The 27,151-nt window shown below is 39.1% G+C and overlaps 1 protein-coding gene across 3 annotated transcripts in view; it reads right to left on the reverse strand.

The window, feature by feature from the left end:
* Positions 1-7,881: 7,881 nt before the first annotated feature.
* The window catches only part of NFATC1 (nuclear factor of activated T cells 1), a 205,011-nt gene continuing 185,741 nt past the window's right edge, over positions 7,882-27,151 (reverse strand). For 2 of the 3 annotated variants that reach the window (XM_072604044.1, XM_072604046.1), the window contains exon 10: positions 9,309-9,831. In XM_072604044.1, coding sequence (XP_072460145.1) covers positions 9,782-9,831 — 50 coding nt within the window. In that variant the 3' untranslated portion in view covers positions 9,309-9,781. Of the gene's footprint in view, positions 9,832-27,151 lie in introns of all 3 variants that reach the window. The other variant, XM_072604047.1, reaches the window with a different exon arrangement.

Genomic DNA, 27,151 nt, shown 5'->3' on the forward strand with positions numbered 1-27,151 from the left:
GGTTCAACTTAGAGTTTGACCTCTTCCCGTTTTCATTCTCCCTCTTAAATAGGAGTCTATGCTGTATTCCTTGTGACTCTGATAGGATTCAGTGAAGAAGAAAGGAGAGGTTAATGACATCCAGGGGAGAAACAAAAATGGGTCAGAAAAAGAAGAGTACTGGTGGGAGGGGAGTCACACCAATTCTTTCTATGATAGTAGACAAAGTGAGAGACTGAAATTCACCCATAAGACAAGAAATGGGCACTGCCCTTGACACAAGCAAGACTTAAATCTTGAATCTTTGTCCAGTCAATCACACAGAGAATATATGTATGGATTTGAACACAGATCTTCCTAGCTGTAAGCCCAGCACTCTATCTATTGTACCATAAAGCTACTCAGTAAGGTTCCGTTGGTAGCAGTCCCCCTGTAAGATCCCAGGTGCTTTGTTTTCCAGGTCCTGTCCTGCCCTTTTCTCCTCCGGGGTCCTGAGCCTAGGCTTCTTGAGTTTTGTACTAGGTGCTTGCTGGTTTGGTCCTGTCTCTTGCTACAGATTCAGGATGTTTGAGCATTGAGCCTTTTGACTTGTCCCTGCTTAGAACCTCCATTCTGTTAGGCCTAGACTGGATGGAAGAATTTATAACCATGTCTCTGGTTTTCTTTGATCATTGTTCTTTCTGGTGCATTTTTGGAAATTCACTGGGATGTATCGTGGGAATCTGGGTTCCCCTACAATTCAGGGACGTGGAACCTGTGGTCTCAAGGCTACAAGTGAACCTCTAGGTCTTCAAGTGTGGCCCTTTCACTGAATCCAAACTTCACAGAACAAATCCCCTTAATAAAAGGATTTGTTCTATAAAATTTGGACTCAGTCAACAGGCCACACCTCAATCAACATGAGGCTTCAGGTTCCCCACTTCTGCTACATCCTAACATCTTGCCATCTTAGCTGGAAGTCATTACACCTGTGATTTCACTGATAGCGGGAACTCCCAGCTGAGGAAATTTCCTCTAGTAATGTTGGTCATCACTTCTCTGCACCTTACAACGTTAGAGAATGAAGAAGATAAGTGACTTGCCCAGGGTCACACAGTCAGGATAAGATGTCTTATAAGTGAGGCTTTACATACATATATCAGCATATATGTATATATGTATACATACATGTAATATAATCATAACATAGCATTGGAATTCTGCCATTACAAGGATGAATTTTTAGTGAAACAACAAATGAAAAGCTATTTCTTCCATGGAGTTTTAAGACTGGGTGTTCTTGCTTTCAGGGCAATGGTTTCTCAGATAGTCCTCAGCTGAAAAGCCTGTATTTATCCCAGATTCTAACTTGCCTGGTCCTGGAGCTGCAGGCTGCTTTGAATTGGTTGAATTGCAAGAGGTGCCAGTAAGGTCAGTGATCACTAACTAAGTAGCTCAACCTACAGCTGTGGAGCTGATTTCTGATCATTTTGAAGGCTTTGGAAATGCCAATTCAGTCTTTTCAAATATTGTGTTTTATCTCTTTCATAGCACAGTTCATTCATATGGTAGGAAATCCTTAGGAGGGACACTCTAGTGAGTCATTTGAGTGAATTCTGGTTGATCAGCCTTGATGATAGGTGATGGGGGGGGGGGGCGGAGTTAGGGAATGACTGGGAAGAATTACCCTATTAGACATATTAAATATTTTAATGCTGCAAGCTCAGCAGCTACAGAATATGTGGTGAGTTGCTGAGCATATCAGAATCACTTAATTTTGCCTATCATATATACCTGGTTAGTTGTCCTTTGGGCTCAAAGAGGACCAAATGACATTACTACATTTGGGACAAGGTACAGTGTGTCCAACTGTGACTGATCAAACCAATATGAGCTCAAAAGGCTCTACTATAGATAGGGCACAAATAGTCCATATGAACACTTGGAGTGGAGATGTCTCTAAATTTGCTCATCTCACGTTCCTTTGATTTACTTCAGTTCTTCTGCTTTGCTCATGGAGTGCAGGTTCTTCTTTGATGCAGTCATACCATGCTGGGCAGTTCTTTACCAGTGTCTCCCATGTCATACAATCAATTCCAAAGTTCTTCAGAAAAACCTTGAGAGTGTCCTTGTATCGCTTCTTCTGACATCCATGTGAATATTTGCCTTGTGTAAGCTTTCTGTAAAACAGTGTTTTAGGAAAACATACTTTTGGCATTCAAATCATGACTAGTTCATCATAGTTGCATTCTCTGCAGTAGAGTTTGAATGGATGGCAGTTTAGTTTAAGAAAAGATCTCAGGTGATCTTGCCAGGTGATCTTCAGAATCTTCCTAAGGCAATTCAAATGGAAGTGATTCAGTTTCCTGACATGGCTCTGATGTACTGTCTAGGTTTCACAGGCATACAACAGTGAGGTCAACACAATAGCTCAGTAGACCTTCAGTTTGGTAGTCAGGCTAATACCTCTTCTCTCCTATACTTTCCTTCAGAGTCTCCCAAACACTAAGCTAGCTCTGGCAATGCATGTGTCAACTTCATTATCGATGTGTACATCCCTGGAAAGTATACTGTCAAGATAAATGAACTTATCCATAACATTCAATGTATACCTATCAGGTTTAGTTATAACAGTAATTCTGTAATGAAGGTAGAACCATTTGGAAAACTGAAGAGAAAGAAATGGGGGAAAAAGAAGTGTATTGGAGAGTCACACCAATTCTTTCTATAATAGTCAAAATCAGGGTCTGTCATTCACCTATGAGACTAAAAATAGACCCTGCAGTTGCCATAAGCAAGGTTTAAAGCTTGAATTCTCATCCAATCCATCAATCAGTAAACATTTATTACATGCCTACTATATGCACACAAAATGAGACAAAGGACAGCGCCTGCCCATAGTTACATTCTCATGGGGGAAACAGTATGCAGTCAAATATATACAAAACAAGTGATATATGGGATAAATAGGAAATAATTAACAAGGGAAAGCAGTGGAAATAAGAGGGGTTGGGGAAGGTTTCCTGTAAAAGGTGGGATTTTAGTTGGGACTTAAGGGAAGCCAGGGAGGTCAGTGGTCAGGGAAGAGGAGCGTTAATATTCCAAGTATGGGCTATAGACAGAGAAAATGCCAGGAGCTGAGAGATGAAATGCCCTGTTCCACTTCCAGATGTGAAATCTGCTCATTTAAACACCACCAAACATGATCTTACTGTGCCCCACCCTTTTTCTTCTTTTCTTAAAATGGAAGGGTTGTTGTTGTTAGAGCTTAGAGTGGTTTAGTAAATAAATCTATTAACCTGAGACTGTAGCCGATTTGGGGTCATAGGAGCTGGGTTCAAGTCCTACCTGTGTGACGTAAGGCAAACCACATAACTTCACTGTGGCTCCAGTTCCTCTTCTGTAAAATGGAATTGCACTAGATAGCCTTTGCTAGCTCTGGGGTATGATTCAATGGTGCACAAAAGAACACAGCCATGTGTTCTTTCAAGCAAAACCTGAATTAGCCCTTTTCAGAGAGGATCTTACAAAGCTCAGATCTGAACACTGCTGGGGTCACAGAGAGTGAGGAAAACAAGGCAAAATTACTAACAGCTTCGCTAGCTCAGCCACAGTCAGAGAGCAGAGTTGAAAAATTCAGTTACTCTAAGTATGGGAACCAGAGTTATAGTCTCCACTCAGCCACTAACTAGAGTTAACTAGTTTGAGAAAATCACACAATCACATTCTGAGCCTCAGTTTCCTTATCTGCACAAAGAGGACCCTAAGATTCTAATGTGGGGAAAGGATTCTAGGTTTTTGTGGAGACTGGGGAAGAAAGGGAATGGAAGAAATTCCAGGCTGATGATCTTCCTCAGAAATGAAGAAATCAGCCTATAGGAAAGTGTTTCACACATAGGTGAACCTGGCATCCCTTGTTTGAATTCAACGAGGAGTTTGATTTCTTTTCTGCCAAAGTATTTTCCAGTTTTTTGACTGTGATATGCAGAGTAATGTAACAGGCTGTCATTTGGGAGCTCAGCTGGCACCTTCCAAGTGACTTAAACTGCAGATTTCTTCAAAGGTTTCTTCCTGATGAGGAAATCCAGGACAGTGAGGGAAAGGCAGAGAGAGAGAGACAGAGACAGACAGAGACAGAGAGAAAGAAAGAGGAGAGAGAGATGGAGACAAAGACAAAGAAACAGAGATGAGAGAGGAAAGAGGGAGAGGGAGAGAGAGAGGAAAGAGAGAGAGGAAGAGACAGAGAGACAGAGAGACAGAGAGAGAGAAAGCCCAAAGTAGATAGGGGATTTGTTTTTGGTTTTGATTATGAGTGAAAATGAAGTCATCCTAAAATTCATTGATTTTCCTTTGACATAAAGACTGCACAAAAGTTATTTCTTGTAGTTTCAATGGGATTCATATAATAAGTTGTTGAGTTGGGTCTGACTCTTTGTGACCACATTCAGAGTCCAGTTCATTTTATGGATGAGGAAATTGAGACAAACAGGGCTAAAGGATTTGCCCTGGTACTGAGCAGTTAGTGTCTGAGATTGGATTTGAACTCAGGTTCTCTTGACTCCAGGCCCAGTACAAGCCACTTACCTGCCTTAACAACCCAGAGTTGTCTTTAATAAGATGCATCAAGGATTCCACCAAAGGGCCATCCAAACACGGTTATCTTAACTTGTTGCTTCCTTCCTCTAAGTAATAACCTTCTTCCCCCTATACTTATTGTCCTCACTTTAGCTTCTCTTAACCCAGTGCAGGACTATTTCTCTCTTTTAATCTTTAATTGGACATAAAGACACCTCCTAGACAGTCCTGCAGTACTTTTTAGGATATAGCTGAAACGAGTTGGCTGAAATGGAAGCTATTTGACTTAGATTATTGCAGAGTAGGTATATACCTTGGAGAGGGCAACAGTGGTTTGTGTGTGAAGAGGATGAGAACAGGCCCTGCAGAAGCCTAGTGACAAGGAATCTTTTAGGTCTGCTTGAGATTCAAAGTAGTTTACTTTCTAGGAGATCTCAAACAGGAAGATCCCTGGATTCTTGTGGTTATAGCTCTTGACTTGGGTTGATTACCAGGTCAAGTTTGGAATTTATTAGCAATCACTTTTCAGGATGATTTGTGTCCAACTCAGGTAGACTCAGAATCACAGTTCCATCTCTGGTGCCAAATGGGAGCAAAATAGAAGAAAACCAGGTGAGCACCTGTGGTCTTGTGTTGTGGCATGCTGCTTCCTGGTTTGTCAAAGTACTGAACAAATTCTAAGAATCTGTATCTTTGAGGTTTCCCAATGGATCATTTCATGAAATGAGCTATTGCAAACAAACACGATAACTCATGAAATGACGCCAAAAGTTCAACCAGGTTAGGCTAAACCAATACTTTCTTTTTGATGAAGGGGGAAAAACCCAAAAGCCAAAACAAAACCAGCACATAGTGTTTTATTTCAAATTCATACCACTCATTTTTCCCCCGATGGGCAGACTTATCTTGCTAAAAGTGATTTCCTTGGAGGACAAAGTAAAGTGCTTTGGAGTCAGAATATGTGTGTAAGTCTCACCTCTGACTGAGTACTCTACCTGGGTAATTCACTTCACCTCCATATATACAGGTGGAATTTTAGTTGAGACTTAAGGGAATTCCCTTAATCTACATATAAAAATATAGACAAAAATAGCCCAGGATAAGTTCTCCCATCTGAAAAATGGAGGAATTGAACTAGATGTCCTCTGAGGGTCCTTCTAATTCTGAATCTCTGATCCTGTGATTTAGAAAAAACTAATCTAAAATGCACATGAAACTAAGAAATGGATTAAAGCAAAGTCACACAAAAATAGCAAGAGTTGTAATAGTATCTTGCAAAGTTGCCTGGCCTTGGAGTGATTAAGACCTAGATTCTAGTCCTTAGCTCAGCCATAGGGGATAGTTTTATAACCTTAGGCAAATCACTTATTTCTCCTTTCTGGGCCTCAGTTTCCTCAGCTGTAAAATAAACATCTACATCTCTCTGTGGTTGCACTCTATGGTTTCTCAGGTCTCTTTCGGATCTAATGATTGATCAGTGATGGTGTCAAGCATGTAGAATCAAAAATTCACTTCCTAAATTTAAAGATATATTTCAGGAATGTAGAATGCTAATATTGACCTGTCTGAAAGAAAACATTTAAAAGAAACAAATGATACCTCCCCAACCCCAATTAAACCCACTTTCAAACATAGTTTTCACCCTGTTCTTCATTGCTAGGAAAAGAAGCTACCATTCCCCCACATGAGTTTTGAACCCACCTCAGTGATGCTGTTCTGTTCTCAAATATCATGATGAGATGGGATCAGATGAGAAGACAATGAGCTTGTCTTGGCAAGGAATTATGGGAATCTTCCTGAACTTGCTTACCTCAATCTCTTTCTCTGCTGTGCTGTGTGCAGCTTTAGCTCTTTGGGCTACTTTCGCTTCTAGCATTTAGGGCTCTGTTTTGCTACAGTACGCACTGGAGTTTGGGCTGGTGCCTTCTGAGAGTTCTATAAATATAATGCTAGAAGTACTAGGTGCTCAATGAATTGGTCAATAAGAGAGTAGAGCTCATGAAAATGTAGTATTACACCCTGCCTTCTTCATGGTGTACTCTCCTCTGTATCTTCTCCGTTGATGACACCTTCCCCTTCTCATACTGAGGAGCAGACTTTCCAAAGAGTTGCTGATTTTGATTTACACAGCAGCAAATATAGGGATAGCTCAGTGAATATCTGTGATTTCATCAAATCCCCATGACCAAAAGTGATCCCAAGCTGCTTGATGCCACAGAATCTCTTCTCTAGCAGTTATTTTCTCCTGGTGCTGCCTGCGAATCTTGAAATGTCATACACCATCTCAGAGGAATCAAAATTGGGGGTAGTTCAAAGGGCAATGAAAAAGACAAATGGTAGAGATAAGTAGGCTGCTGCATGTGCCAGATGACTGGGGATCAAGAAGGGGGTGTCAGACATCATTTAAAACTTATATGATGAGTACTACATGAGTGCCCTTGAGGTGCTAAAAGAAACAGAGAAGGACTGCCAGTACCTTGGCTGTATCCGATGTGGAGAATTTATATAGAGATAGAGACAAGAATAGCTCAGATCAGGTGTGAAGGGTTTGTGATCCACACTGGTGGGGAGATTACACTCTACAGTTGAGAATCCTCAGACTGACACTCTCTTGTGACTGGTGCCTGGGACTCTTGATTTTCACTAAACTGAGAGCAAAGAAGTAAAATCCTGTAGTTGGCCAATGATTACAAATAATGATTACTGGTGAGGAGTCCACATTTCATATTTCACTTGGGAACAGCCATGTAATATCTGCCCACCCAAAGCTTAAAGTTGGAGAATGAGGACATATGGGGGATGGAGGATGGGGAGAGGGGTGCTTCAAGAAGCAGCGAAATATCTGACAAAGAAGATGTGATATTTTTAAGCTTGAGAGCAATGTTGTGAAAGCATTGTTGGATTGCATGTGTGCATGTGTGTGGTCAAAGCCTCACCCAGCATACTCCTGAAAGCAAAAATACTTGGCATAAGTGAAAGCTCTGCTATTTCTTTACCAATGTTTCTGAAGCCCAAAGTGAATCACATCTGAGAACTCTACCATACATACATTTCTTTCTTTGGCAGCTGTTTCTTCTCAGTATAAAGAGAAGAGAAAGGCAACAAATCTTCTGGCAAAAGCCGTTCAATTCCATGTTAAAATGATCATATTAGCAGATTACAGTAGGTTGCAAATGACTAAGGGGTTTTGGAAAGGACTTCTGTACACACACACACACACACACACACACACACACACACATACATGACAGATAGTGTTTACTATAAGAAATAGCTTCTTTCCAGGATGCTAAAAGGAAGAAAAAAGTAGAATTTTTCAAGAGAAAATGAACCACTCTTAGACTAACATCCAGCAAATAATACTAATATATAATAGATTGCTTTATTGGATCTAATTTCTAACTACAAAGGTAGCTTACACAACTATCCAAGTTTTCACTTTAAAATGGCAGTCTACAGAACGTTTCATGCAACTCTTATGATGCTAAGTACTGGGTAAATAACTGGGCACAAATAGGTAGGGAATAATGTAGCTTGCTAGCAGGAGCAGTAACTGCCCAATATGTACACACAGCCATATTCTACACTCAGCTCTTCACAGTTATGTGCAAATGTTACAAATATGGCTTTGGGTTCTCTATATTTTTTTCAAGAAAAGTAAGACATAATTATACAGAAGAATATGAGAAAAGGTGACTCCTGCAAGAAATTTCTTCCTTTTGATGACACTGCATCTAAGTAGTAATTTACAACCTCCACCTGAGGATGTAATACAGGCATATTCCATAAGGGGGCATTGATTCCTAAGGCACAATATTAAGGTTAAACATTTGTTAATTAAGCCATGCTTTTGGGGGGGAGGGTGTTACATGAAATAATAGGTCACTGCTAGTAATAATGTGGAATAAGCTATTCATTGTACAAAATGCAGTAATAACAAAGGCTAAGCTAAACTATTAGGTGCTCCATTAACATGAACTCATTGGAAAACATCCTATACAGCGCTGCATGTTAAAACATTGTTTTTGGTAATATCTTTCTTTCATGAAGCAGAGAGTTATAAGGCTTCTGTGGAATAATTATCTTATAATTGAACAAATATTTTACACTCTTTTGTAACGGTATTTACATTTATTCTCATCTTTTGCCATTTGGTAAAGAACATGTTCTCGGTATGCATCTTTCCTGGCTTTCTAAAGTGCTTGTTTAACTGCATGAGGCAAGAAAAATGCATTATCTGTTGTTGGGCTGATGGCCCCTAACAGATGGAGCTGAAAAGTTAAGATTTGGACTCTGAAATGCATTTCTTAAAATGATTACTGATTATTGCTAAACTTGATGCCCTTGCTGGGCTGAAGGCTGACAATCACCAATCTGATTATTTGTTATACATAAATATATGTCCTATAGATGTATGTACATGCAAATGCAAGATCTATCATATAATAGATAGATAATCAATGTTTTTGTCCGTCGATCTATTTTGTGCTATTTAACTGACTTGTGCTATGTTTGAAGCTAGATTAAAATAAAAATCTTAGCATGCTACGATTAACAATCCTATGGTTTACTAGCACAGGAAAAAAAAGGCTACGATCAAAGAGCTGAGATGACAAACTGGAAGGATTCTGAAATGCACTGAATAAGGCAAGAAATAATCAATGACAGTGGAGGAAAAGTTGAAGCACATTCAGGAAACTTCATAGGCTCTCCTCCCACCACCTCTCATGGGCAGTATTCTTTTGATTTACAAAAGGATTAAGCATAACAATGAAATCTTTGATAGTTTTTACTCCTACAAATACTCATATGGTAGCAAATTCAAAGCGTACTAAGATGCTCTGATGCCATGATCTGGTAAAATAAGGCACTTCCAGTATCGAATTCCAGCTGTGCCAAAAAGAGTAAGCCTGGGTCCAACCTATTGTTCTGTTGTATCCCCATTTCTTCCCATAAAAGGTGCCACCACACAGCTTTTTCCTCCACATATATCCTCCCCCTTTTTTTCTTGAGATGACTTTGTTTTTCTCCAGAATATCTTTTCGCCGATGAAGTCAAAGAGCTACTTTTTGTTTTTTACACATGATAGAAACCTTCAGCTCCCAGCCTTCAGTAAAGTTGGAAGATCCAATGGTACCAGGTAATATGTTCAGTTCATTCAGTCAAAAGTCTCTTGATGCAGAAGCTGACCTGCCAGCTGCAGAGAAACCATGTGGTTTTTAAACTAGTTCCAATATAGCAAAGCAAGCTATGCATGGACGTTGGTGCTGGAGAGGTCGTTTCTTATGATTTCATTTACTACGAGAGAAAAAAGGGAGGAGAATTATTAAGATGAAATGGTTAACAAGTGACAGAGATTGAAATGCCAAAGTAACACATCTCCCATAGTTTCGATACATGTGCAATGTGTGAAATGTATGTCACAGAGATAATGAAAACAAGTTTCTGACTTTTTAAAGTCCATTTACCCTTTTAGCAAGGACATGCAAAACATTCAGCATATTGGGAATTCAGCTCAGTAGATGAAAGTTAGAAATGGAGACATGCTGAACTCGGACTCTTTCAGTTTATCTAGTTTTCCCAGTCCTTCCCCATAACCCCTGTCCCCACCCATCAATTCCCCTTACCCCTGTAGAAGGTAAGTCTCTTTTCGGGATTAAAGATGTTTTCACTTTTTGTCTTTCTATCCCCAGCACCCAGCAGAGTGCCCAATCTGTAGCAAGTGGGTAATGTTTATGAAACTGAATAGTCCATAACTCAGTTGTTAATTGGCCCTTTTGATGTTGCAATGGCATGTACAAAGTAGAGGTGCTGGGTGCTAAGCTTGATGCTCGGAAGATGAAATGCTACTTCTCCAGGACAGGAACACACATGTTGATTTTCCACTGTGTAATAAAGCATGGTTTCATAAAGCATGGTGGTGGCATGTGTGTGTATGAGTTTCAAACTATCAACTGCTTTGCTATGTCTGTCAACCCATTAATTATATTTATAAACAAGTACTTTCAGGTCTTCTTTACATGTCATTATCACGTAGGTCAGGTGTGTTGTGCCCCTTTCCTTGTTCCTGAAGACTGAGGTTAGAAGGAGCAAAAGAGCCATCTTGTTAGCATTTAAAGAGAAAGAAAACATTCATCTCTTTCTCAGCATCAGGCAACATGCTGGTCACACTGACACTAAGCGGCTTTCTTTACTCCCGCCTCTTCTTTCATTCTCTTATTTCCCTGTAGATTGTCAAGCTGCACAGTTTCCCACACTCAAATGATGTCCATTTATCAGCTTGTGATTTTTGGCAGATGGACAGGAAATGACTGAACCTGGCAAAGGCCAGCTCCAGTGAACTGCACAACATCCCCTCTCTTTCCACCCCACCTCCAGTTACCACCACAGTCAGGCGATTTGCTCTAAGATAGGGAAAATGCCATCAGTACCACTGTCAATGCTTCTCATTTTCCTAACATTATTTGGAGGTGGGGAGCCCATGTGTACGTCATGGAACTGCCCAAATTTCCCTTTGCCCATGGGCTGGAGTGCACAGCCATCCAGATAAACTTCATGTGTTTTCTGCAGAGGCCCTGGGTTGTCTAAAGTCAACTTCCTGGAGCAATTAGTCGCTGAATACTTCATCACCACCACCACCCCCAATACTCCCTCCCTATCCCTTTCAACTCCCTGCCACTTGTAGAAGAATAACAATAATAATATGGGCACAGAAGAGGCAGGAATTGTATCAAATGAGCCTGTGGCACTTAACTAGCGCCATTTTGTAAATCTGAATTCCTCCTAGAAATAGATCTGAACTCCACTGATTCATTTACAGAGCGATAAGAATTCATGAAGCCAACCTTCTTAGCTACTTGTCTGTCCTAAAGCTTACTCTGAGCAAATTGCTGTTTGCAGGAATGTATTCAAGTAGCAGTCTACTTTATTAAGAGCAGAAGATCTCTGTTTCATAGACTAGGGATCTGAAACACATCAAGTCAGTGAACAGTGAACAGATCTCTAGCCACCAGAACTGCTCTTTGCATTCATTCATTCATTGATTTGTTCTTTTTCTCTTACCACCAGATCTATCCTAGGGAGGTCCTAGAGACCCGGTTGACTCCCAGAAATACTAAGGGTGACAAAGAAATGTGGATATAAATAGGTGAATGAAACCACAAATTCCCCAAAGATGACATGAGGGTAACTTCTTCAGAGGATAATCTACTAGAAAGGATTCAGGTCAGCCAACTTCACACTGGGCCGTTTCCCATACTCTGATGAAACTCACAAGTTTAGTGTTCAACTTCAGTGGATCCATGTGAAAGCAAAAATTAAAGCAATCCCCCCTCTTCTGTGCAGTGCATACCTATGTGTATTTACTTGAAAACTATCACCTGCATAATCATTCTCTTAACTAACTAACCACCTCTGATGATGTCATTCTTCTTTTAATAGTTGGCTACATGCTTCAGAAACGTAATGAACACTAAAAACAATTTGAAATCATTTTTGAAATGTTACTTCATTTTTCTTCCTCTGTCTTGCTTATATTTACATACAAATGAGTCCTGTTTATATTTGATGAGTAATTTGTGTTGTCAAAGACCACCATTTCTGGGGTTCAACTACCAAATCCCCAGAGTTCATTTGGAGTGTGAGGAGGTGAAGTACAAAACAACATAACTAGGATTTCTGTGGAGCAATACGAACGTATTTGCCACATTTGGCAAAGGTCTATTCTTTATCAACAGAAAAACTAAGTCTTTGATGATGGGGAACAAAGTTAGTGAGAAAGGAAGAATTAGAACTACAGGTAAAGAAATTACCTTATCTCAAATAAGCCTGCATCTATGAAAGCGGAAAGACTCCCTGGGAGATGTTATTAATCCATAAAGTGACTTTCCATGAAAATTCTTTCACAACAGAATAGATTTTCACTTGTTTGAGATGGCCTCACAATCCAAATCTTGTCTGAAAATGCCGATCACTCTAGGAATCTCTGCCATCTTTCCCTTTCATGATTTAGGCCAATTTAACTTCAAATTGAAACCTTATTCTAGTAAGATCAAAGGTTGAAAGGAAGAGAGAGGCATGCTAGAGGTGAATGACATGGGAGATAGAAGGAAAGAAGTTGGCAGATCAGGTGCCAAAATTTTAGTCTTGTTAAATAACTAAGCAGTGATGTACATACTGCGGGGGACGGGGGGTGGGAATAACATCTGCTTGAAAAGATGAAAGGGGAAGAACCATCAGAAGTGGGCTTCCCCTTGCTGCCCACTGATGCACCTGAACCTAGAAGGGAATACCCTTAAGTGGGTGTGAGTGGAGAAAAATCATTCAGCATGTCACTGTACAGTCTAGGTCCTCCCTGAATCAAGGACTGTGACATGCCACAGTGTGGGATCCTCTGTGACTAGTGAATGAACCCATTTTCTCACCATTCATCTCTGTCCAGTAGTATTCCCACTGGGAAGGCAAGGGGTCCTTAGAAGAAGGATGGTGTTTTGTTTCCAAAGTCTTTTGATACTGATGGAATGAGGTTAAAAACTACTTCTGCCCAGAACTGCTTAGCTCCTCACCATCACAATCTGGATTTAAAATGCCAGCCTGGACATAGCCAACCTGTTTGAACAACAGGACCAGGAGACCCTCAAGACGTGTTTGCCTCGATTTTCCTTACCATTATTTCTAATTTACTTCATGGGATCAAGGGGCACATCTGGAACTGGCAGCAGTCACTACAAACCGAATACCAAACACATTTGATGAACATGGCCTCAGCAAGCCTCTGATCTTCTCCAGAACCATAAGCCTAAGGTGCATGTTGACTGATTGATTGATGATGGAGTGATAAGCCTAGTAACAAACTCAGAAGGAAAGTATGATCATGAACACCTTTCACAGATGGAATAAAGACACAAACAGACAACTGAGGGATGAGATCACTGCTAAACTGAGAGGAAAGCCCATGGTTTCCATAATTCTGAATTCCTGCCCTGGAAGCTGGTATGGATCACCCTTCTTTTAGAGGATCATTTGGACTCCATGCATGTAATTGCCACTGAGTGTTCTTACTCAGTTTTGTTGTGTCTTTGGGGGAAGGGAGGGAAGGAGATTGGTGGGTGGTGGGGGAGGAGGTGGTTTTCTCTTTTTTGATATGGTTGCTCTTGTAGTTGACACCTACAGTTTCCCACAATGCCTACTATCTACTGATACTTTCCATCTTATTATTCAGCCTTTCCACTGACACAAAATAAAAATACATAGTACTGAGAATTGCAGGTAACATGTGACCCTCTATACCTGTCAGAAGCCTGAAAGAGGAACCTTTCCTTTGCTTAACATCAGATGCCACTGCAACAGGATGTGGTGAGCTGTTATACCACAATTTAATTTAATAAGGAGGATCTTTTTCCCTTATATTTAACTTTTCTCTAAAATGCCCTTGCAATGGAAACTATTTTTTTTCTTTCTAAAAACTAAGGTCACTGTGTGTGGTGGTTTGAATTCCCACTTTAAACTGGGACGTTAAAGGCACACAGAGACCATACACACATGTATGATTTCTAAACCTAGGAGGCTGTGTACTTTATGAGGCATTTTGGCCATTTCTTTTAATAGCTTGGGGAGGGGGGGAGAAGCAGAATCCTACCTTTTCTTAATTTACCTCTCTTTGCTACATATTTGTACTTACCAGGCAGATTTTTTTTAATGTTCCTTTTTTTTCCTTTGCTACACATAGAGATCTTTTAGTCATGCAGAAAAATGCGCTACCAAAGTCTACCAACTACTCAGTCATGAGCCACCCATCTCTCTCTTTCCACAGAATTTTGATTTTACAATGACTGCTTTTCCTTCAAATTGATGGCCATTTTGAAAAGGATCTGTTATAACTGTGTTTTAATGAAATATCCATACTTCATCTTGTCAATTTTTACTGTCTTTTTCCTATCACTATACAGAGAGGCTAAGAGAAATCCAAAGGCAGCTTTAGAGTCTAATATTCATTAGAAATATTTCGCTGACTAATGTGTCTCTTAGTGCTTACCTTTTCCACAAAGGCTCTCCTACTTCTCTAGACCCTTGGTTATGGAAAATGATTTAATGGTTCCCATTTTATTTATATAACTAAGGTATGGCTGTATTATTTATTTATTAACATTTACAAAACCGTTTATTGGAAGTAATAATAGCTGACACATATCACGCTTTAAAGTATGCAAAGTACTGTATGTACGTTACATCACTTGAGCTTTATAACAACCCTGTGAGGTAGCTAGTGCAAGAATTATTATCTTCCTCATACAGATGTGGAAACTGAGGTTCAGAGTGATCAACTGTCATGGTCACAGTTGTCAGGGGCAAGATTCAAACCCAGATTCTCCTTATTTCAAGTCTACCCCTCTATACCACACTTTGTCCCCTTCACCTTTTCCAAAATGATTTAATTTACCTCTCATGAAATCTTTACAGCAGCTCAGTGAAATCAGCATTGCAGGTATTACTCTTCCTAGTATGTAGATGATGAAACTGAGTTCAGAGATGTTAAATGGCTCCCCAGAGTTACACAGCTAGTAAGTGAAATTCAGGTCTAGAACCCAAGTCATCTGTCTCCTGCTTCAATGTTCTGTCTATTACATCATATTACCATCAGTCTCATTAACACAGTGCTGTAAGTATCTTTAAAGCAGGGATTCTTAATCTTGGGTCCATGAACTTGTTTTAAAAAATTAGAGAACCATATTCTAGTGTAATTTCTTTCCTTTGTAATATTATGTCTTTTATGCATTTAAAAACTCACTTCTGAGAAGGGGTTCTGCTAAACGTTCCAGGACACAAACAAAGGTTGAGAACCCCTAGTTTAAAGGCAGTCCACTGGCAAGCACAGTCCTTAAACTGGATTAAAGATGTTAAGTGTTTTGATTTTTTTTTTTACAGGACTAATAAAAGAAGTTGTAAAGCTTAGTCAGAACTGGTCTCTTTGACAGTAAATAATGACCTATCAATAGATAGTGTTATGAAGGAGATATGTGAATAACACTGATTACTCCTACACATGGCATTTAGTGCTTCCTCATCCCTTCTCATCCTAATCACATCTATCACCTCCTCACATTCAGCCTCTAAAAGTTCCTTTGTCTCCCTGGTCCTGGCTATTTTCACCTATAGATTATTCAAGACAGCACCGAGAGTTTGGTGTCTCCAGAGTGAAAATAAAAAGGGTTGTAGGATTATATTTATTGTTACATTCCTTTCCTATTGCACACACTACTTCTTTCTTTCCTTAAAAAATGGTATCCTTCTCCTCTGGTCAGCCAATCCACCTGCACAAGCTTGGTGCATGTGTAGAAGATTCCTTTATAAGGCTTCAAATGAGAGTGAGACAGACAGAGACAGACAGAAAGGGAGAGAGAGAAAGAAAAAGGGGGAGGAGGGAGGAAAGGAGGAAGGAAGAGGGAGGGAAAGAGGGAGAGGAAGAGAGAGAGTAAAAGAGAGAAAGAGAGAGAGAGAGAGAGAGAGAGAGAGAGAGAGAGAGAGAGAGAGAGAGAGAGAGAGAGAGAGAGAGAGAGGACAAACAACCAAAGAAACCACACAAACCCACGCACTGATCACTTATTTTCCATTTTACACACACACACACACACACACACACACACACACACACACACACACACACACACGAAATGTCAGCATTTCTTTTGCTTTAAAAATAGTGAAATGAGTTGTGAGCTCGTCAAAGATATCACTATAGATAAAGATGCCAGAGAACTGCTGACAAGGTAGGTCAGCTGTTCCCACACAAAGCCAGTTGTTGGAGTTTTTTTTCAGCTAAACAATCATAGTTCAAGAACTAGAAAGAACCTCAGAGATCATCAAGTCCAAAGCCCTCATCTCATAGATGAGCAAACTGAGGCCCGCAGAGGTGGAATAGTTTGAAGGTGACAAAGGTGGGAGACACAAGTTTCAAGCCCTTTGGCTCGATTAGAATTCAGTACTTTCCAATTTGGTCATTTCATTCAGAAGTCTCAAGTGCAGCAAGGCAACTGTAATTGTTTTGTATCAAGAAATTGGGGAGGGGGTGCAGGGAGGAAAGGACAGTACTGCTTCTAAAGGATATGCTTCTGACCCAGAAGCAGCATGCTAGAGTAGAAAGAATACTGGATCCAGAATTTAAATCCTATTTGATACAGGTGTGGCATTGACCAAGTCACTTTACACCCCTCCCACCCCCGCCCCAAGCTCTGTTTCCTCTGCTGTAAAATGAGAAAGACTACAAAGTCAACCCTAATTCCATGGCTAGATCCCAGCTCCAGCATTATGATTCTGTGACACGGACATCCCACATCATCTTTTCTTCCAATGCATTTGATTTTCATTTAAAAGTGAGATTCCAAAGCAATATCTTTGGTGCTATCCATGGAGCAAATGGCATGTGAAGTGTTGGGATTTCTGGACACGGTTTATTGTGCTTTCTGTTGTATGTAGCTTTTCTTTCCAGTTTCAAGAAAACCTTTATCATCAACTGTTCTACTTATGACTCTGAGTCAATAAGATGGTAGTGTATGCTTTCATGTTAAAGGAGAAATACTAAGGACTATTAACTTCAATTGAGATAGCAAACAATTGCCATGGAAAAAACACCCAACTTAGATTAAGCTGTATCTCACAAACATTAATAAGAAACAGGATGTTATGTTAACAACTATCAAAAATTTAAGAGGTGTAAGAAACAGTAACCACTAAGAATGGAAGACACTGTAACATTAAATACAGACTTCCTTAGAATGTATTTTCTGAGTTGTAGCAGTATCCAGACTTAATACTTATGAAGAACACAGCACCCCTGTATAACACTAAATCAATAGTACCACAATTTTATCATCTATCTACTTCCCCGTTTCAAATGCTCCCCCATCAAGTCACCTAAATCCTCCCCAAATGGAGGCTAAAAAGAAGTAAGCTCTGAAATGGGAGATTAAAGGTAGGTGACCCTTGAGATCCTGGAATCTCACTTTGGGAAACCTGATCTAGCTAGATCCAGAGTTCCAAAGACAAAAGCAGGAAGGTGGCACTGACTGATTAATTCAGAGAATACCTACCTCTTCTAGATTGCATTAAAATATCAGGGACTACAAACAAGGAGAGGTGGACCCTGAGTGCCGTGACATGCACAATTTCCCTGCTTAATATGTGGGTGCATGTGCTCAGGCAGGTCTGCAACTTTCACTGGTGAATGTGTGTCAGGACGATGCTTACAGGGACAATGTCAGCACAAAGTGTTGACTGACGGGGATGGGGGGAGGGGGTGTCATCTTTCCACCTTTTTAAAAAAACAGCACAGTGCTAAAGCATGGAGGAAACATTCAGACTATCAAAAAAACCTTGAATGTTCTGACAACTTTGCTTTTTGAAAAAGATCGAGATTCATGTACCAGCATGATTGGTGGGGGAGAAAACACAAGTCAAAAAGAAGGATGTGTTCAGTGGAAGGGATGATGCATGTTTAGATATGGTTGCCTGTTCATTTCAGTCAAAAGACATTTTTAAAAAACAACCTGGATTTCCTGTGGATGTTTCCTGACAGTATTAAGTGTGTAGCTTTAGAATGTCAGCTCTCCCATTAGACTACGAGCTCCCTGAAGGCAGTGACCATTCCTGACATTCTTTGTATCCCCAGAGCCTAAACACGCATGTGTTTCATAAATGTTCGTTGACTGATTAATAAAATGACATGTTAGTTGAGTTCATTTAGGTCTGTGCTTATATTGTTACACACACAGCCGTGTGCACAAGTAGTACATTCAGCCCAGGTTTAATTGGCGGCAGCTTACAAGAGAGTAAGTGGGAGTTGCTTTTGTGTAAGAAAGGAACATGATTCAGCCTGCTTCACACTCAGAGCAAAACAGCTTTTTCCAAATACACACACACACACACACACACACACACACACACTCCCAATGCATAATCAACAAAAAAACACATAAGCATAATGTGAGGGTCAAAAGTATAATAAAAAGTAGGAAAAGCATGAGCTAGAACCTTCTCTAACGGCTAATCTTGGCCAGGGACGCAGACTTACAGGGCAAATGGAAACTTGGGCTTCTAAGCAACCAGAATAAGGTATTTGGTTCAGAAATATTAATCGGGTCATACTCTATAGTCAAAGGTTTTCCCAGGTCATCCAGAAGTCGAAGAGACCTCGAGATAATTTAGTCCAACTCCCCAACTTCAAACACACGAAGAAGCTGGGGTTTTGTTACAAGGGGAAGCATTAGAAAGTGATAGCAAGTTAAAAGAAAACGAACATCACGAAAATATTATTTTTTAAAGCATAGTAAAACTAAAACTCTAAAGTATCATCTTCAACTTGGATATGGTCAGGAAGAATTGTACAATGTGATCTAGAGAAGCCATTTCCTCTCTGTATGCCTCAGTTTCCTCTTCTGTATAATTATGAGCCTCTACTAGAGCCCTCTCACCTCTAAATCCTAGGTTCCTATAATAGGAGAGTTGATGAATGCCTTTGAGATCGATCATCATATTCAATTCTTTCATTTTACAGATGAGGGGTTAAAGTGGCCGGCATTCCCACATCTCCCTCTCCAACACCATCCTCTCACTACCCCTGGTTTTCCAACATTTGACTTTACATTCTAGCATTCCACAAGCTTTAAGAAAAATAAAACAAATCCTCAATAAAACTACTAAAAGGGAAACAGCACATTTTCTAATTATGCCCCCATAGGGCTCCAAACATGAAGGTTTTTACTCCATGCCACTCTATTGTGGCACAGAGATTCCAGACACTGGGCAGCTTTGTATCACATCCTGAAGAATTTTATTCTGGCAATGTCTGTGGTGTATTTACGTACTGTGCAAAAAGAAACATAGGCACAAAAGAAAATTCAAAAATATTTACTCCATTTTCTTTTCAAGAAGAAAAAATGCATATTGTATACAGAAAACCTGCCATGGAAAGAGTTTTGAATCTTAAGGTAAGCAAAATAGAAAAAGAAAAAACTTTTAAAAGAATGCATCAGAGGGGAAAGGGTAATTTTTTTGTTCATTTTCACAACTAAAATATAATTATAAACAGATTTACTTTGTCTTTTCAAAAAAGCTGACCTCCAGGTTAGTCAGTGCTATAATTCAAAGGAAGGGAACAATTAGGTAACCAAGAGACCTGGTGCATGGGGGAAAATGCTAGATTCAGAGACAAAGGATTTGGGTTTGATTCCTGGCTCTGGTTTCTACCTCTGTGACCTTGGTCTGGTCATTTTACTTCTCTAGCTCTCAATTTCCTCAGCAGTAAAATGAAGGGTTTGGCCTCATTCTATGTCTATATAGGTACATATATATACTTATACATATATATATGTATATATATTTAGAGAGAGAGAAATGTTTATGTATGTATATATATGTGTGTTTATATATGTATGTATGTATCTGCATCTCTCCATATACATGTATATATACATAATATACACATATGTAAAAGCAGAATTGAAAGTCTGTATTTTATTTTATTTTTCAATTATGATTATAGCTTAAATTTCATTACAATGAATCTAAGGTGGTGTTCAGATTATTTTTGCTGAACTGGAATGTTTTTGTATATCATCATTCTTGGAATAAGGGATACAGTGAATGGTGGCTAAAAATCATTTTGTTAAAGGTACAGTTATTTTCACCACAAATATATTTGCGTCATAAGATGTGATCTATATTTTGAAAAATTTACCTTTTCCATTTCTTGTGTATCCGGTTCCCCTTCCCCCAACATAGTGTTGACTACATGGCTTTGAATGTTTCCACTTGAGGTTATATATTTAGATTAACCAGGACCTTATTTAAGAGATTACTGTAAAAGTACAGTAAGCATATTAATGTCTTTATGAGGAAATCACTATTGTAAATGAGAAAGGAAAAAATAGAAGAAAAATGCTTTCTCTTTGTTCTAAATGCACATTCAATTTTTAATACAAAGGTATCTGCTAGGGGCCCCTCTCTCTCCTTCCCTTCAAAAAAAGAGGTGAACTTTCCACACCCTTTTAGGAAGCTTACCTTAAACATTTTCCCCACAATTTACAACTCAACTTTAAATATGACTAGATAATATCAGCCACAATATTATATGGCAAAAACACTTTCATTTCTTTCATTCATTTATTCAGCAAATGTTTATTGACCACTCCTTATACGTAGCAAAGAATCCATGCTAAGGGCTGGAGGTTTGAAAAGCTCGTTAAAAAGGAAGGACCATTTGGTCCTGAGAACATGAACGGCACTGGTATTCTGAAAACACAAGGTTCAGACGTGACACAGGAGCTCAGGGGGAAAAAAGGCTTTATGAAGCAATGGAAAATGCACTTTCACAAGTTTCATTAAAAATCAGATCTTGTATTAACTTGAGTGTACTGGATCTATTGGAAACCTACTTATTTTTATCTTTTTAATCGCAATAAGCCAAAGCTGTCGGACCTGCTATTTTTGGAAAGAGAGCAGGACAGTGGAGCAACTGAGCGACAGCAAGTATCAGATTTTTAATAAAACATGATTCTCCCATCTGCATTTTTGGCACTGATGAATAGTATTGTTATACGTGAGTATCACCCATTAAGACAGAATAATTTTCCTACCTTCAGCGCCCATTTCCTTATTTCGCCTGAGAACTCCAAATAATGCAAAAATCACATCATTAAAAATATTTTGGAGGGTGAACTGAGAAAAGGATGAGAATGAAGGATCTCTCCCCAAATGGTACAACAGCAGCACGCTATGGGAGGGCCTGTCTCAGGATACCCTATCCCCCTGTTAAATTGGGTCCTTGTCCCCCTCAAATCACATGTGACAAGCAGGTTTATGTTTTCCATATCTGATCTGTTTTCATATTTGTAAAATAGGAGGGTTTCATTCTAGCCAACACCAATCCATTCCTCCTCTTCTAACTGATGAATCAAACCAAGCAATCAATTATTTACCAGGTAGTTTCTTAAGAGTCTATTGTTAATCACCCCCCAAAATATTTTCTTTAAAATTTGAAGTTCCTTCTTGAATCATCCACAAAATTTTAAAAGTACACAGGAAAATCACTTTCACTAAAATGATCTGAATGAGAGCACACAGAATGCCGATGGACAAATGCTCTATAAGATACTGTACGTTAAGTACTCTATACACAGCAGCTGCGGCTGTAGTTGTTGTTAGTTAACATCCAATAGTCTCTGTGGCACCAGGATGCTAAACTCCTCTTAGGGTCTTGAATCCTAGCATCAAGGATACTGGGGGGAAAAAAAGGAATTAAGAAACCTGTCTCTGGGGATCACCTAAGACAGGCAAAGACTGAGTCCCATGCCTTAAAATTTGAATCAGTGACTCAAAACATCCATGTCTGGGGCGAGACTGAGGAAAGATGTTTGTTTGGCTAATTTTAGCAGAATGACACTAGCTCAGCACTTGTCATCAAGGGGTCAGAAAGTCATTAAGTATTATTTTGACTATCTACTAGGTGTCCAGAACTGTGCTAGGCTCCGTTATACCATGTCCTGCAACTGGAAAGCAAAGGAATTGATTCACTCACACACTCTCACTCACACACTCTCTCTCTCTCACACACACACACATCCACACATATTCTGGAACTCAGGGACTTCAGAGATCACCTAATCTAAACCCCTCACATTACAAATGTCTTAACATAGCTAATTAGTGTCAAAGCTGTGCTCAGAGTTTTGGCCTTCATCCTTACCCCCTAGTCCAGGGCTCCTTCCACTACCCAAACACGATCTATCACTGTCCTTGACAAAATGAGTAAAACAATTAATTGACTTATCCACAATCTAAAGCAAGGCAATATTAAAACTTTGTTGGACTAGGCATAATATGGCACAAGAAGAAAAGCAAAGAATTTCGAGTCAAAGTACTTAGTTTGAATCCCACCTCTGACACTTACCACCTGTTAGACCTTGGCAAGCTCCTTAAGGGCTTTGGGACTCAGTTTCTCCTATATGCAAAATGAGTGGGCTTTGGAAAGGATGATATCTAAGATCTTCCAGTCCTCAAATTCATAAAGACATGACATAGCTAGGTCTTATTTCTTTAAGCGTCATACATCTAAGTAAGTGGCAAAGTTCAACCCTCACTAGAAATCATTCCCCCTGCCTTGTCCACGAACCAAAGTAAGTAATAACTGTGTTTAAAGCTATTTGTTTTAAATGCTGACATACACACATGTGAGCACACACATGAAAGTGCACCCAGTTATTGTTTCTTGAGTTTTAAAACGGTGCTCTACAGACCCTTGAGAGAAACAACCTTTAGCCCTTCGGAAGAAATTACCATATATATGTATATATATATACATATATATACATACATGCATACATATATACATATATGTGTGTAGATAGATAGATAGACAAACAGATAGATAGACAGATAGATTTTAGGTCGACTCTATATCAGCTGCTAGTGACCTCCCTCCCTAAACTACCTTGGATTCATTTTGTCTATGTGTTCTGTGTATACATACGTACATGGGTGTGTGTCAGAATGTAAGCTCCTTGGGTACATGGACTTTTAATTTTGGCTTTGTGTCTCTAGTTGGTAGACAAGCATTTATTAAGCTCTGACTTTGTACCAGAAACTGTGTTAAGCACTAGAGATACTAAGATAGGGAAGAAAGGTTCATGTTCAAGGGGCTTAAAATGCCCAGCATGTAATAGTTGCTTAATTAATGCTTAATACCTAAATATATGTATATATATAATATATATGCAAACACATGCCTAATATATTTAGATATATAAATACTAACCCAAATAAATATAATATTCACACAAATATATACATATAGTATGCATGCATTGTATTCCTATGTATGACACAGAAGGTAAAATATGGGTGTATGTACATGTGTATATATGTATATATGTATATGTATATATACATACACACATACATATACATATATAAAAAGAAGCCCTCTATAACAGGGCTTCTTACCCTTTTTGTGACACGGCTCTCTTTGATATCCTGCTGGAGGTCTATATGGTGTTTCCTACATTCAAAACTGAAGGAAATACTAAATTTAAATGAGAAGTTAGTGAAAATAAAGATGTCATTTTTTTCCTATATAAATTCACGCACCTCCTGAAATTTATTGCAGGACCTCTAGGTGGTCCTTCCACACCAGTTTAAGAGCCCCTGGACTCTTAGCATCTTAGTTCTTAGCATCATTAACAGTAATTTTAATTTTGCTAGAAGACATGCCTTCTTATTCACCATTAAAGATCTCTAACTTACACCAAAACACTCAAATACCTCTGAAAGCTACAACTTGTATTAAGCTTGAAGTTCTGAGATAGCCGAAGGTTTGAAGGGCTATGGGTGGAGAAGGGCTTATACCTTTGGGAGAATCAGATCCTAAGTGGGTGTGGTGCTCCCTGGGAGAGTAGGAAAAGGAAAACAAGAGGTCAGGGGTTGGGAGGAACTTAATAAGGAAAATTCATTAGAAAGCTTTGTTATTACCTTGGCATCTGAAATCACACAGCTCACAGACTTTAATCCCTAGACACACAGAAGAGTAGCGGTCTTCCCAACACTTTAATCCTCTGTTTTAGCTTGCAACCTGACTGCTTGGGGGAAGGCCACAATTTCCATGGGCTGTCAGTGACATTTCTGTAAGAAAACACCTGGAAGCAATCACCAGCAGACACCTGCCTGCAGGCACGGGTTTGTCTACTTTGCCTGCATGAAGCAACACTCCTGGGGAGTGTGTTGGCTTCATTGACTGTTCTGATACAAAATGTTATGATGTGGAGAAGAATAAATTAAAATGATAACTCAGAAAACATTTGATTTTTATGGGTATTTAGCATTTGCAGAGTGACATTTTAATCAAGTGCTTTCCAAGCTTTTTAAACTATACAAATGCTGGATCTGGAATCCACAGAGGCCTAACTCTGAATTCCACCTCAGACACTTACTATAGCTGTGGGATCACTGGGGAGTTACTTAATTTCTCTGAGCCTCAATGTCCTCACCTTTGAAATGGGAATCCTTATAGACTTAAAACTCACTTTCCCAGGCTAATTTATCCTAAAGTGCTATGTAAATACAATCTTTTTGTCGCGGTTGATTCAGTCGTTTTTTCAGTCATGTCCAACGCTTCATGACCCCATTTGGGGTTTTCTTGGCAAAAACACTGGAATGGTTTGCCATTTCCTTTTCTGGATATTATTATACAAGAATTAGTTGTGTGGATGAATTAAATCCCTCATCCCCACTCACATTTTACAGCCAGCAAATGAAAGCATCTAAGTGTTAAAGTTGAGAATAGAGCTAGCATTCCCAGGATTCTTGAATATGTATATATGTGTGTATACATGTACATATATGTATATACATATATATGCATGTATACATACACACATATTTGAAAATGTACATATATATAAGAGGGATATTTTTGGAGCTTTGTTCAATCATTTCTTAGTTCATTAATTTAGTTGACATGCATCCGTTAAAATGCTATTTTAAGCCTAATTAAACACTATCTTTAATTTCTTTAGTATCAAGGGAACCCTCATCTCTATAATCCTTGAGTCCAAGGCAAGGACAAATGACTAATTATAGGCACAGAAGTAGATACAATAACTTTATTCTCATGAGTACAGGTGATATTTCTTTGGTATTTCCAGAAAGTCTAAGTTCCTTCACTCTGGGCACTTTAGAGCTATGACCATTCCAAGGAAAACAAATGAAGATGCAACTGAATGAGCTAAGGACCGGAAACTTTTCCCTTTTCCCCTCCTTCTCTCATAATGATCTAATCAAATATCAATAGCTCAAAAGAACTAATGGAAGTGGCATTTGAGTCATTCATTCATTCACTGAACTTGGGGATAGAACTGAACATTAGAGGTTATCTATTAAAATATCTTTATTGTGCAGATAGGGGGGCAGTTAGGTGTTGCAGTGGATACAGTGCCAGGCCTGAGTTCACATCTACCCTCAGACACATAATAGCTGTGTTACCCTGGGTAAATCACTTAGCCCTGTTTGCCTCAATTTCCTCATCTATAAAATGATCTGAAAAAGAAAATGGCAGAAACATCTTTGTCAAGAAAACCTCAAATGGGGTCAGAAAATGTTGGATATGACTAAAAAATGATGGACAATGACAAAAAGAACAAACACATGTAGATGAAATTCATAGTCAAAAAGGTTGAAGAGCATGTCCAAAAACGTACCTCTTAGGGAGGGATTGACTCCTTCCTGGGTTTCCAACATACTAAAACTCCAATATTATATAACTGCAAGAAACTTAATGGCCCTTTTATATCTAATACAATATCCACAGTGCCTAATATACTTTAGGATCTATAAGTTTATACACACATAAATACACACAGAGAAATATATTCACACACATATAAATATATATATACATACTTATATTTCTTTTAATTGCACATAATTGGAATTTTAGTTTTAAATCCCATCATCCGGACATGCTTATATGCACTCCTATTGCCTTTATGTAATAATAGTATGCCCCCAGTGATTACTAGAGGTGCTCCAAAATAAACAGGTAGTAGCAAAACTGGGGCAAGAACTCAGACTTCCTTATTCACAGCAATGCAATTCCAGACCAAATTCTTTATTCTACGTAAAAAAATCTAGATGTTAACTACAAGTGGAAGGAGGTGAATATACATGCATAAGTTGTAAAATAATAAGCATAGGGTTTTTCCATTTAAAAGAAAAGAATCCACCAAATTTGGAATGACAATTCTCCTCTCTCTCTCTCTCTCTCTCTCTCTCTCTCTCTCTCTCTCTCTCTCTCTCTCCCCTCTCATTTAGGTATACTCTTTGTTCACCTTCAGTGAAAGTTAAAAGTTACTTCAGGTGAATAGTTTTTTCTTTCATTCTTAATGACATCTCAAGAAATGCCTCAAATAGTTTCCTTTCTCCCAATCTATCCCAATTTATTTCACTTTTGCAGTCCAACAAACCATGTCTAACCTATAGCTATTGTGATGACTAGATAAAACTATCCAACAGGCAGAGTTGTGGGATAAAACACTGAATATTCAGAAAATAAATGCTTGTAACACAGAGTGTGATTCAACACACTCTACCATTTTAAATTTTAGATAGTACTTCAAAAGGTCTGTGAATTCATCACAAGGTTTACCCTCCCCTAATACAGACTGGAATTACCCTTCATCTTCAGAGACAGTTTCTGTAGCCACCCCCAAATAATCAGTCATCTAGCAACCAACATCTGATGATGAACTCCTCTGATTAGCTAGGATGATCCTTGGCCAACAGATACCCACTTACTGAATCTCTTAAGTAAAACCTTTCCAGCTTGATGAGATCCATCTGATATTTTACTGTATTGATATAGCTTTTTAGAACCCAGGATCACTCCATGCCACCATGAAGCATCAAAATAGGAGCACAGATATACATAGAGCATGGGCAGGGTGTGCTGGCAGAGCTTGGGGCAAACATTACCATAGGGCCCTCCTCTTCCCTTCAAGGAAAAGGCCAAGAATACCAATTTCCGGGGCATGACCACAAGCCCAGGCCTGCTCTCTTTTGAATAAGTTCTTAGTGG

The sequence above is a fragment of the Notamacropus eugenii genome, chromosome 4 (assembly GCF_028372415.1).
Source record: "Notamacropus eugenii isolate mMacEug1 chromosome 4, mMacEug1.pri_v2, whole genome shotgun sequence".
Taxonomy (NCBI): domain Eukaryota; kingdom Metazoa; phylum Chordata; class Mammalia; order Diprotodontia; family Macropodidae; genus Notamacropus; species Notamacropus eugenii.